This window comes from Schistocerca americana, chromosome X, assembly GCF_021461395.2.
Source record: "Schistocerca americana isolate TAMUIC-IGC-003095 chromosome X, iqSchAmer2.1, whole genome shotgun sequence".
In the NCBI taxonomy this organism is placed as follows: Eukaryota; Metazoa; Arthropoda; class Insecta; order Orthoptera; family Acrididae; genus Schistocerca; species Schistocerca americana.
The window spans coordinates 248,995,576-249,010,047 of record NC_060130.1 but is presented as its reverse complement, the minus strand read 5'-3'; the positions used below and the strand labels follow the sequence as shown (position 1 = coordinate 249,010,047).

General features: G+C 38.5%; 1 protein-coding gene across 1 annotated transcript in view; it reads right to left on the bottom strand.

Moving 5' to 3' along the window:
- The window catches only part of LOC124555943 (dystrophin-like), a 1,045,948-nt gene that overhangs the window by 833,740 nt on the left and 197,736 nt on the right, over window positions 1-14,472 (bottom strand). The window contains exons 23-25 of the mRNA XM_047129993.1: window positions 9,744-9,899; window positions 9,323-9,426; window positions 7,642-7,794 (exon numbers count right to left, since the gene is read on the bottom strand). Coding sequence (XP_046985949.1) covers window positions 7,642-7,794; window positions 9,323-9,426; window positions 9,744-9,899 — 413 coding nt within the window. The remainder of the gene's footprint in view (window positions 1-7,641; window positions 7,795-9,322; window positions 9,427-9,743; window positions 9,900-14,472) is intronic.

Genomic DNA, 14,472 nt, shown 5'->3' with positions numbered 1-14,472 from the left:
AGTGGTGTTTGCATAGAGGTGTGTATTTTAATGGATGAGCAACACCATACGAAATAACCACAGAAATCAATGTGTGACAGGCAATGAAAATATTTGTTAGGACAAGTGCCTTTGCTAACAGCACGACATTGCCTGCTTAGGCTTGTGACCATATCGGCTGGACCCTAGATGACTCGAAAACTGTGTCACGGTCACATAAGTCCTGAGTTAAGTTGGTAAGAGCTGACAGTACGGTATGAGTGTGGTGCAAGTCCCACAAAGCTGTAGACCCACATTGTCAACAAGATACTGTGTAAGCTGGTGGTGACTCCATCATGATGTGGGCTGTCTTTACATAAAATGTTCTGGATCCTCTGGTCTAAATGAACCAATCATTTACTGGAAATGGTTATGTTTGACTACTTGGAGACCATTTGCAACCATTCATGGACTTCATGTCCCACACAATGAAGAAATGTTTACGGATGACAAGTTTTCTCTGTCATGAGGCGACAATTGTTTGCAACTGGTTTGAAGAACATTTTGGGACAGATCGAGCAAATGATTTAGCCACCCAGATCACCCAACACGAATTCCATCAAACAGTTATGGGACAAAACTGAGTGGTCAGTTCATGCACAAAATCCAGCATCGGCCACATTTTCACATTTATGGATGGCTATAGAGGCACCACAGCTCAGTATTTCTGCAGAGAACTTCCAGCAAGTTGTCGAGTCCATGCCTCATGAAGTTTCTGCACTATGCCAGGCGAAAGGAGGCCTGACATAATATTATGAGGTATCCCATGGCTTTTGTCACCTCAGTGTAATAGCCCAAAATACTTTGATAAGTGTGAGCAGTAGAAAATACACCATTCTGTACACTCTGAATTCTAAATATGAGTGTCACTGATGTATCCTCCTTTATACATAGTACTTTCTGTAATTTTTAGCTGTGAATTTATTGACTGTACCGAAATATCTAGATGAATAAAAGAAAGTAATAATAATAAAAAACACTGATGATACATGAAAGTAAGCTGCCCATTTCAGAGCCTCTCTCTCATTTAACCATAAATGATTCATTTATCTATGATGTGCATTATTTATGCTAAAGTAGTGCAAAATTCTTATTTAAATTTTTTATCATGTAAGAGTATACACTCTATTTACACATTCATTTACACTCCTGGAAATGGAAAAAAGAACACATTGACACCGGTGTGTCAGACCCACCATACTTGCTCCGGACACTGCGAGAGGGCTGTACAAGCAATGATCACACCCACGGCACAGCGGACACACCAGGAACCGCGGTGTTGGCCGTCGAATGGCGCTAGCTGCGCAGCATTTGTGCACCGCCGCCATCAGTGTCAGCCAGTTTGCCGTGGCATACGGAGCTCCATCGCAGTCTTTAACACTGGTAGCATGCCGTGACAGCGCGGACGTGAACCGTATGTGCAGTTGACGGACTTTGAGCGAGGGCGTATAGTGGGCATGCGGGAGGCCGGGTGGACGTACCGCCAAATTGCTCAACACGTGGGGCGTGAGGTCTCCACAGTACATCGATGTTGTCGCCAGTGGTCGGCGGAAGGTGCACGTGCCCGTCGACCTGGGACCGGACCGCAGCGACGCACGGATGCACGCCAAGACCGTAGGATCCTACGCAGTGCCGTAGGGGACCGCACCGCCACTTCCCAGCAAATTAGGGACACTGTTGCTCCTGGGGTATCGGCGAGGACCATTCGCAACCGTCTCCATGAAGCTGGGCTACGGTCCCGCACACCGTTAGGCCGTCTTCCGCTCACGCCCCAACATCGTGCAGCCGGCCTCCAGTGGTGTCGCGACAGGCGTGAATGGAGGGACGAATGGAGACGTGTCGTCTTCAGCGATGAGATTCGCTTCTGCGTTGGTGCCAATGATGGTTGTATGCGTGTTTGGCGCCGTGCAGGTGAGCGCCACAATCAGGACTGCATACGACCGCCGAGGCACACAGGGCCAACACCCGGCATCATGGTGTGGGGAGCGATCTCCTACACTGGCCGTACACCACTAGTGATCGTCGAGGGGACACTGAATAGTGCACGGTACATCGAAACCGTCATCGAACCCATCGTTCTACCATTCCTAGACCGGCAAGGGAACTTGCTGTTCCAACAGGACAATGCACGTCCGCATGTATCCCGTGCCAACCAACGTGCTCTAGAAGGTGTAAGTCAACTACCCTGGCCAGCAAGATCTCCGGATCTGTCCCCCATTGAGCATGTTTGGGACTGGATGAAGCGTCGTCTCACGCGGTCTGCACGTCCAGCACGAACGCTGGTCCAACTGAGGCGCCAGGTGGAAATGGCATGGCAAGCCGTTCCACAGGACTACATCCAGCATCTCTACGATCGTCTCCATGGGAGAATAGCAGCCTGCATTGCTGCGAAAGGTGGATATACACTGTACTAGTGCCGACATTGTGCATGCTCTGTTGCCTGTGTCTATGTGCCTGTGGTTCTGTCAGTGTGATCATGTGATGTATCTGACCCCAGGAATGTGTCAATAAAAATTCCCCTTCCTGGGACAATGAATTCACGGTGTTCTTATTTCAATTTCCAGGAGTGTATTTTTACAGAAGTGAAAAAGATGGCGCCCTACTTAAACTATCACTGTCAAAATTGACAGTCTAATTTTCTCTATTAAACTACCAATCAACTTCTATTTACTTCAAAACAGTTGTCAGAAAATTTGAGAGTGCAGTTTTATGTAATGTATTTTACAACCACATATAGCTTCAGTCTCACAAAAAAAGAAAGATAATGTTATTTAACTTCTCAGTTAATCTGCAAATTATGTATGATACTAAAACATACAACTGAGGTCTTTTAATTTGGTTAAATTGTTTGATCCATTTGTGATTTACTGTGTTAAAGGGAACATATGTACTGATGAAAAGAAAAGTGAAATAGGTAGCAAAAAGAATTAGATTAGATTAGATTAATTATTCAATCCATAGATCCCTCTAGCATATATAATGCAATATATTATTTTGCTTCATTCACAGAGTTGCTTGTCATCTAAGGTGATAACTCAGAAACAGTATCTTATTACTGTTATCCAAGACAAACTGACAGGTATTTTGATTTAAACAAAACTGTATGAGGAATTCTATAAATTGAACAAGAAATGAATTGCACAAGGGATATTTGTGTTTCAGTGGGGTACATGAAGGTCAAATGGACATTTCATTTCAAACTACTAAGTCTATTAATTACAAACTGATCTACAGAGCTCTGACTGATGTGACAGCAGTGTTTTAGAAAAGTAAGATCAATTATAAAAAAAATAATATAAATAATAGAACATGAGCATCTTTTTCAAGATTGTTTATTATGTATTATTCAAGATTGGCAGTCCGCAGCTCATGGTCTTGCGGTAGCATTCTCGCTTCCTGCGCACGGGGTCCCGGGTTCGATTCCCGGTGGGGTCAAGGATTTTCTCTGCCTCATGATGACTGGGTGTTGTGTGTCTTTCATCATCATTGACTCACAAGTTGCCGAAGCGGCGTCAACTAAAGAGGACTTGCAATACGGCGGCCGAACTTCCCCGCATGGGGCCTCCCGGCCAACAATGCCATACGATCATTTCATTTCATAAGATTGGCATAAAAAACTAAATTCCTGTCTGCAGAAGGACTGGAACCGACTGTGTATAGGGCAAAAATGTCTCTTCAACCCATTTCACATTTAAGGTAATAATTTCCCCAGAAAAAGGAGCAACATTTCAACCATTTTGTACTAACAATTATGCTGCGCACTTTAATAAATCTAATATTAACTTTTATTCTGTACATGGAATAATGTAAAACCTTTTCTATTTGCATTCATCTCATTTCCAGTTTAGTATGGCTACTGTTTAGTTTTGTTAAAGTCTCCCTGATACAAAATTATAGGTCATCTACTCAGTAGGATTATTATTAATACTTTTAGAAGCAAAGGTCCATGACACGTTTAAAATTTCAGAACACAATAAATACTGTTTATGGCTGTTAGTTTATATATTTGTTGTGATTCCAGTTTTGTTGCATCCATATAAAATGTTCTGACATACATTAGCAATATTACAAGCAAACAACAATGGCCATATCCAATTTCATAATGGCAGAAACAACTATAACTGATGAAAGAAAAGAATATGCTAACGGAAATCTCCCAATACAAGTGACAGATTTCAAATTCCAAAATTTTCTGTTGTCACTAATAGCTGATGTGCCACCATGTAATGGAATCTGGCACATTTTATTTGCTTGCAATATTGCTAATGTACAAGGGCTATCTTGAAAATAACAGACATTTCGGTCTGTCACAGCATTGGGCGGGCCTACAGCTGCCATCATGGTTCCGTAATGTTTCTGAACTCAGTCTGCATCTGGTGGTGGTAGCATGTGGTCCGTGTCTCTGCTACTTTGCTTTCTGTGACATTTTAAAATGTGTGCTGCAATAGAAAATCCCACCACTTGTGAGGTGTGTTCTGTGATTAGGTTTTTGTTGGCGAAAAACTGTAAATCAATTGAAATTTATCATGACCTCTGTGATGTGTACAGAAAAAGAAGAATGAGTGGAAGACTATGAGGCAATGGAGCATTGAGTTTAAAAATGGCCATACCAATGTTGATGATGAGGACTGCAGTGGTAGGCCTAACCTTGTGACTGATGAACCAGTGATGAAAATCAATGACAAAATTTATGAAAATCATTTCACAATTATGGAATTTTTGCAACATTTTTTCAAAATTTCATGGGGTTTGGTGCACAAATTTTTTGTGGAGAGGCTTGGTTACCACCAATTTTGTGCAAGGTCGGTTCCCAAAATTCTAATGGAAGACCACAAAAAAACAGAGCTGCAACACTGCAGCACTGAACTTCCTTGAAGAGTAAAAAAAATATATATATATATATATATTAAGTCCATTTGCAGGTATAAGTACCTTGGTTTATGTTGTAACTTAGTTATATATTTCACTATGACATTGTGTTTATTGTTCATTACATTCCAAAGACAAAAGGAATGATATGATGTAACATAGTGACAAAGAGAAGCAGTGCTTGATTTGTGACAGTATGCACCAGTACTCTTACCTCTGTGGAAAGAAACCAGAACTGCAGATTTTGTGGTGTGATATGATTGCACTTTATTTTTTTACCAGCACAAATTTTGTATCTGCATTTTTAAAATGTTCAGGAAAGCATTTAAATAACTTTAAAGAACCCCCCACCCTCCTACCCCCTGCCCCCTTCCAGAAGGTCACAGTACCAGAACCTTTTTTTTTTTAAGAAATCATGCACTCTAGAAAAGTGCGAACCTTGTCCAAAAATGTTTTTTGTATACAGCACAGAAAACAAGTATACTGATTTCATTCTTCACACTCCATGAACAGAAAACCATGAAGTAGATTAGGATACATACACTTATTTCCAATGGATAAATTGTTTTTAATGAAGATACTTGAGAAAGGAAGGGGGTAGTGGTGTTGGTGGTTGTTATTGTTGCTGTTACTGTTGCTGTTGTGGGGCAGGGGGGAGGGGGTGCAGGGAAGGGAGGGAGGGGGAGAGGGGGGGAGGGAGGGAGAGAGAGAGAGAGAGAGAGAGAGAGAGAGAGAGAGAGAGAGAGAGAGAGAGAGAGAGAGAGAGGGGGGGGGGGGGGGAGGGCACGCATCACTATTAGGATGTTTTCTCTGTCTTTATAGCATCACTGTGTGTTTTCTGTGTACTGTTTTACAAGGAGATTATTATAGCAACAGAAAAGACCATCATGGCTCCTTGACAAATGTCTGTCTGTTATGATACATGCAACAAAATTTTTAATAAAGTTATGTGTTTTAGTTCACAAACTCACAGCTTAGGTTCATATGCTTACTATTACTGTTACTAGCGGACAATTAAATATCATGCATTACATGAACCACAGACACAGACACCATTGTTACAACTGGACAAATTAGTTTCATAATGTGTTAGATATAATGCATTAAAAAACTGAAGGATGGTGATGTTCTAACAGTTGATTTAGTAAATTATATTTGTGACAGAAGCTTGAAATTTCTTTTATGCTCAAGCCAAAACCTGAACTTACACAATTTTCCACACACCATTCATTTAAAACATGTAAGTTGAGCCAGTTACAACAACCATACATTTACATTTAATAGAGAGGAACATGAAAAACCAAGGTTGGAGATTATTCCATTTCTTGCTACTTGTGTGTGTAGGTACGTTTCCTGTTTCTTGTGTGTGTAGCTGTGTGAAAGAACTACAGTACTTTCATGTTATAAAAATGTCCAAAGGTGTATGTTTGTTTAATTACAACTATTGTCTAGCGTGGGCATCACAGCTGAGCATTTAAACGTGTCTGAAGAATTGAATGGACTTTTTTATACACTCAAAAAGAACAATGGTAGAGAACTGGTATTAACTGAATATGGTCACACAATATGTGCAGAAAATAATCTTCAGTTGAATGTCCCTAAACAAGAATGTTCAAAATGCTAAAACTGAATGATTTTAAAATTCATGACACGAGAAGTCTGTGACCCAGCCACAATTCCCTTAAATTGATTAACTTGAGTTCCACCTTAGACATTTTTATTGGAACAAATATGCACCCAGGGACTCTGGCATTAATCGAAAATTTATCCTTTTCACTGTGCTACAGAAGCCCACAACAGAAATTACTTTCAATCTTTTATAACCGCTGTCCCAAAAATTTCACCAAATTTACTTTCCTTTTAAAGGCTGTAAACCACAAAGCTGTTGGGTCAAATCAATGTCTAAAGCTTAGTTTCTGGGAAAGGTTGGTGGATTATTACTCACCTGAAGGATGACCTTATGCTGTGGTTGCCAAACACAGTGAAGTATATTCAACATTGAACTCATCCATCAAATAAGACTAAAGTATCACAAAAACTTAATCCCAAATGTTTCACTGTAATGCTATCCAACCTACTTTCATTCATGCTCATTTATAAAGTCCCCCTCATTCTATCAAAAATAAACCCAATTATGACCAGAGATAATATTCAAGGAAATGTAAGTTCTGAAAAGTGGTCGTTGTTGATTGTAAATGAAATGGTATATGAAAAGTGTTCCAAGGGGGTAATGGTGTGATGACATACACCACAGTTAGACACATGAATTGCAAATCAAAGAGTAGCAGTGTGGCACACTATGGTGAGTTCATAGCTGTGCTGCAGTGATACGTGAGTAAATATCTGAGATCATAGGAAACAAGTGCAAGGGAGAAAAGTTAAAATTTACTTTTTTGTTCTATAACATGTTAGCCCTTTCTTATAAACTTAATGAATTCTGCAAAAGCTTCTTCTGCAAAAGAGTATGCATTAATTAATACCTCAAATTTTGCACTGTATTTGCTTTCACCACAATAAGGTATTCATACACATAATTAAATATGCAAAACAATGCAAAAAGTTACAGTTCCTAAAACAGTTGCAGATTCCGCATGGTGTCTGTCCTTTTGGACCTGTCTGAAAGAACAGACACAATGCATTCATATTATTCCTATTAATGTTCTATAAATGATTAACAAATGACCTTGTATTGTAAATACAACCTGAAAAACAATCATAGGCATTTTCTGCAATAGGAAGGGTAATAGGACTAACCTTTTGACTAAGCAAACTCCACCTCTCTGTAATTTTTTCCACATCACCTTGAACTGACTGTGGCATAACAAGGGCTTCAACTAGTTTTCGGCCAATATTTTGCAATTTGGCAAGCCTTGCTTCTGGATGGTTTCGAATGTAATTTTCTAGATCCTGTAAATTAGAAACCCATTTACACCAATTAATGTACAGGTGAAAATATAATTGCATTAGAATATCCATTCTTGAAGTGTTTGCTGGAATATGGAGTGTGAAAAACCGATCAGACTCATAACTTTACAGTGTAGAACTTACAATGATGTATTTCCTACATTGATCCAATGAATGTGCTACTGTTGGAGACATATGAATTGAGGAAAATTACATGTAATTGCTCTGTGCTTAGTGTTATTCACTTATCTACCATTCACTTTTCTACTGTTTTTCTTTTTTTTTTTTGTTTTGTTTTTTTTTTTGTTTTGTTTATACTATCATGTTGGTTCCAACATTGTTGTTAACATTGATTGTTCTCTATTCATCACCACTCATATAGCATACACAATTAGTACAGCTCCCCTTAACCCAGCCTATAGCTTAGTTTACATATGTGCCCTAAACAACTGCAAATTTGTTGAGGAAGGGGGATTTAGGGATTAACATTTCCTGGTGTTTACTAGCAGGTCTGCTTCCTGGTTTCTATAATGCAATCCTATCAACCTATACAAGTTGCAGCAGGTCTCTAGTAGTAAGGGAATATGTAACATAAACTTCATGCTGGATTATGTTAAAAATCATTTAATATTGTACCTGAGACATACTTGATTGTTTGTCTCACTAGTTTAGGGACTTCACTGACATTATTAACATTTCTATGCTAATACTTCACCACCACTGTTATTTAGGACTACAGGATCACACTACTGAAACAGGAAGCACAGGCATAATACTAACATCAGTAAGAATGAAACAGTTAAACCTCACTTTTCCCCCAAACAATATCAGTGCATTAGAGCAAATGTTATCATTCCCCATTCTGTATGCCTGATAATGGATGAATAAAATATATCACATTTGCATGTTATTATAACCTAATCTTATGATAGGCATATGTAACTGGAAACATTATTAATAAATGAGGATTGAACTGAAATATACGTGCAGTTTCATCACGTTTTAATCTTTTTCTCCATATTTTTAGATTTACTGCTTATTGAATAGAATTGGGGAGAAGAGGAGTTTGTGGCACAACTTGACTAGAAGTAGGGATCGGGTGGTAGGACATGTCTTGAGGCATCAAGGGATCACCACTTTAGTATTGGAGGGCAGTGTGGAGGGTAAAAATTGCAGAGGGAGACCAAGAGATGAATACACTAAGCAGATTCAGAAGGATGTAGGTTGCGGTAGGTAGTGGGAGGTGAAGAAGCCTGCACAGGATAGAGTAGCATGGAGAGCTGCATCAAATCAGTCTCAGGACTGAAGACCACAACAACAACAACTGCATATTCTGCTAAATATGCAATGTGAAACAGGGATTCTAAATATCACTATAACTGCTTTACAAGAAATTATTAGGGCGCGCGTGCCCATGCACACATGCAAATGACCCCCCCCCCCCCCACACACACACACACAAAATCAGATTAAAACTAAAACCGAGGGTTATTTTCTCATTAATAAATGAGGAAATAATTTCATTTCTTACATCAAGCTCCTCTGATATCTCCTCAGCATCTGCAGCTGACTTGGGAGACTTTCGAAGTCGTTTCTCCAGTTTATCCAGCCAGTCCATTTCTTGTGCAACAAGAGCTGAAAATCACAAGATATTTTTAATATTATAGGTTAATCCAGTACATAACTTTGAGCCATTTGTGAACTCTACATTTTTCTGCATGATAAAAAATGCAGCCAGCAAATGAATTACTTATCCTGTGCACCAAGTCTTCCAGAGCCTCGTAATTCTTCCTGCTGAATATATGTTATAATGTAATCAACTGGCACCAACCTCCCTCATTTATCAAAACAACTTAATTACCAACTATAATCAATCACAACTTTCTACATGCAATGATACTGCTTCCATAATAGTAATGTATTTCAAATACTTCAAGAAAGTTATTTGGTACCTCTGAATTCTCCATATTCATGTGAGGCATCCTTCAGTATTCTATGTCTGTCATAAATGTGGTCAGTAACTTCACTCCACTTGGCATTCAGCTGGGTGAACCTTCTTGCCAGTTCCTGAACAGAACTCCCTTCACTGCTCAGCATCATGTCATTACCTAGGGAAAAAACTTAATTGGTAATAAAGATGAAAATCTGAACTGTATTCAGTTAAACATGGCTTCTGGAAACAGCTAGTTCTTATAAGTAAATGCAACAATAATCTCTGCAGTACCTGTCTCCACAGCTAACCTTGAACTACCAAAACCAGAGACCAAAACTTAAAAAATGGGTTGGGAATACACTGTTTTTCAAGGGGAAAATTGTGATAAACTTTTGCATCCCTTACTTAAGTCTGTATGCCTCATCTGTACTTATCCCACTATGTCCAGTAGCAGTAACATGTTAGATATGCCAGAAGACACACTACAAATAAATAGACACCTGTCAAAACCAAAACATGGTCTTGAATGATAAGATTGAAACTCCAATTTTCATAGCTCCACAACTTCTAGTACTAGTTTAATGTACTAGAATTCATTTAAACTGCACGTAATGAAATTCCGTCTGACTTAAATACTGTTTACTACTACTACAAATGAAAAGGAACACATTTCAAAATAATTTCTACAGGAAATGTCTTGGTGTTTAGCAGTGATACATCATTTACATAATCAGATAACTAAATTTGTATAGGAAAATTTCCCACACTTATCCTACCTTTATATGTGTAAATGCTGAACCTCTTTCTGCTTTTAATTGCCATTGCTTACAAACTGATTGGGATCCAGTGTACAAAATAACTAATGTAAATGACAAATGTAATATGTTCTTAAATGAATTCATCTACCCAGGAAGAGCATTGACATTTCATCCAGCAATCCATGGATTATGTAGGGAATTAAAATTTCTTGCAGGACTAAGAGGGAATTATATGCCTCATTAAGAGTATCAAATCATCCTCTTGAAAGATCTTATTATTAATTGTACCACAAAGTTTGAAATCAATGATAAACAAATCCAGAACCTTATCTATTCAATCTGAAATGGATAACTCTAATAACAAAATAAAATCTGTTTGAATATCATAAAGACAGGGTGTGGCCAGAGCAGCAAGAATTATAAGTCTATATAGATAAGGTATAATGATAATTTGGTACATAAGCCTGTAACAATTTCTAACATATTTGACAATCACTTCTTAATTGCAGCAGGACACGTGGGTTGTAAGGGCTCCCTAAATACAGCCACAATTTTATTACAATGACCTGACTACAAAATATATGATCCAATTTGTATAGCTCCAGTCACTATTAATGCACTTAAAAATAAAAATAAAGGCCTTAAAAAAGAAAAATACCACAGGTATTGACAACATTTCATCTAAAGTTATGAGCACTGTAGTGATGGTATATATCAAGTTCTCTGCCACATTTTCAATGAACCTTTGCAACAATGTGTTGCCCCAGAGAGCTTAAAGTTTGTTACTGTAAGACAAATTTTCAAGAAGGGTGAGAAAACTAATTTATCCAACTACTGTCTAGCATGCCTGCTAAGTTGCTCCTGAAAAATATCAGAGAACCTAATGTATAAAAGAACTCTAGAACACCTCAATATTCAGAACATCCTCAATAGAAACCAATTTCATTAGAAACAGAAGAGAAAACAGTTTCAGTAGAAACCAATGTCATTAAAAACAGATTAACAGAGTTATCTATTTCCTCTCTCACAAAAGAAATTCTTATGTCAATAAATAACAATGGGCCAGCTATCAGAATTTTCTGTGACTTGTCAAAGGCCTTTCACTGTGTCAAGTACAACATTCTCTTAATGCCAGTTTTTACGGTTTGAATGTTAGCACCAGTAAGTGGATTGACTCATATCTACACAACAGAAAGTAGAAGGTAATGGTATTGATGGCTGTCCTGCTTCATATGACTGGAGCACACTGAAGTGTGTAGTGCCACAAGGATCAAATCTGGGGCCATTACCGTTCCTTATCTTTGCCAATGATCTCCCACTTTCTACAAACACTGAGAGCAAATTTACTCTTTTTGCTTATGACACTACTATTCTGCCTGAAAGCCGAACAGTTAGTGAACTACAAAATAAACATAATTCTGTACCAGTAGACATCCTATGCTGGTTTACAGCTAACAGATTAATGTTAATAAATTAATGTTAATAAATTAATTGAAGAAATGCAATACATGTAGTTTCATGCAACTCAACAAGTAAATGATGTAATCCACTTGAACTGTTACAATGAAAATACTTTACATTGTCAGTCCTCCAAATTACCAGGAATTGTAATGGATGCCAAGTTAAACTGGTATGAGCATATTCTAGACTTTCGAAAAGACTCAGTATGGTGTGTAATTACTCCTCTTGGCTATATCCATGATATCAAGGTTGTTTATTTTGGCTATTTTCACTCTATTGTGTCATATGGTATAATTGTTTGGAGTAATCAGCCTTCAGCCACACAAATCTTTATTGCACATAAGAGAGCAGTTACAGTCATAGGTGCCATTCATCCAAGTTATTCTTGCACAAGCCTACTCCACAAGCTGCAAATATTAACCTCTATGTCTCAAAACTATTTTCTTTGATGATTTTTCATATCTAATAACCATTCTCATTTTACATCTAATAGTGCATACCATGATCACAATTCAAAGTCTAACAATGATTTACATACACATCCAGAACATCTAAGCCTTGTAACAGATGGCGTTCACTATCCTGCCATGAAATTTTCAATTCACTTCCATCAGAAATTAAAGTCCACATTAATGTCCTACCTACATTTAAAACTAAATGAAGAAACTATCTTCTGGATAACTTGTTCTGCTCTCTTGATGAGAACATGCAAATTAATCAATGATAGTTCTTGTAAATTTGTATTGTCATTTGTATTTATGTTTTGAGACTTTGTAGTTATAATTGTTAGCCATAATCTGTCTTCCTTGTTTAAGATGATCAATATATAAATACTCCTTTTTATGATCCTTACATTATTCTGAGTAATTTATGTCATGTTCAGTTGAACCGTACATTATTAATTTTACTTCAACTGTTAAGTTTATGTATCTATTTGCTACATTTCCAGTATTGTACAGTTGTTTACTGTGTCTCTTTAATCATGTAAACCTGACTTGTTCCACACCTTTGGGACTCATCACAATGTGGATTCATGGAATTTGTAATAAGTAAATAAACAAATACAATATATGATCAAAAGTATCCAGACACCCCCAAAAACATACGATTTTCATATTAGGTGTATTGTGCTGCCACCTACTGCTAGGTTACTCCATATCAGAAACTTCAGTAGTCATTAGACATTGTGAGATAGCAGAATGGGGCACTCCATGGAACTCAGGGACTTCTAACATAGTCAGGTGATTGGGTGTCACTTGTGTCATATGTCTGTATATGATATTTCCACACTCCTAAACATCCGTAGGTCCACTGTTTCCAATGTGATAGTGAAGCGGAAATGTGAAGGGATACATACAGCACAAAAGCGTACAGGCCGACATCATCTGATAACTGACAGAGACTGCCAACACTTGAAGAGGGTTGTAATGTGTAATAGGCAGACATCTATCCAGAGTATCACACAGAAATTTCAAATTGCATCAGGATCCACTGCAATTACTATGATAGTTAGGCGGGAGGTGAGAAAACTTGGATTTCATGGTCGAGCAGCTGCTCATATGCCACACATCATGCCTCACGTGGTGTAAGGGGCATAAAAATCAGACAACTGAACAGAGGAAAATCACTGTGTGGAATGATGAATCACAGTACACAATGTGGTGATCTGATGGCAGGGTGTGGGTATGACATATACCCGATGAACTTCATCTGCCAGCATGTGTAGTGCCAACAGTAAAATTCGGAAGTGGTGGTGTTATGGTGTGACTGTGTTTCTCATGGAGGAGGCTTGCACCCCTGGTTGTTTTGCATGGCACTATCACAGCACAAGCCCACATTGATGTTTTTAAGAACCTTCTTGCTTCCCACTATTGAAGAGAAATTCTGGGATGGCGATTGCATCTTTTAACACAACTGAACACCTGTTCATAATGCACGGCCTGTGATGGAGTGGTTACACGAAAATAACATCCCTGTAATGGACCAGCCGGCAAAGAGTCCAGACCTGAATCCTATAGAACACCTTTGGGATGTTTTGGAATGCTGACTTCATGCTAGACAACACCTCTCCTCATTGCAGCACTCCGTGAAGAATGCATTCCCCAAGAAACCTTCCAGCACCTGACTGAATGTATGCCTGCGAGAGTGGAAGCTGTCATTAAGGCTAATGGTCGGCCAACAGCATACTGAATTCCAGCATTATCGATGGTGGGTGCCACAAACTTCTATGTCATTTTCAGCCAGGTGTCCGGATACATTTGATCACATAGTGTAATAATTTTGACATGAACCTAAAGGTTTCTTTTTTTACCAGGCACATTCCTGTTGCTGGTGGTATGCTCTTGTTTTCATCCAGCCTCTGAACTGACTTACCCAATCAGTTATAGTTGTCTCTGAACCAAAATCAAAACCCCCACTTTTCACTAAACAAAGACTGCCATAGGTGAAGGAAATGGTAACTGACAATAAAAATTTTAGGAATGGCCATGGGTCAAACCCCAGAGATGTCTACTAATTAACTGCCAGCTT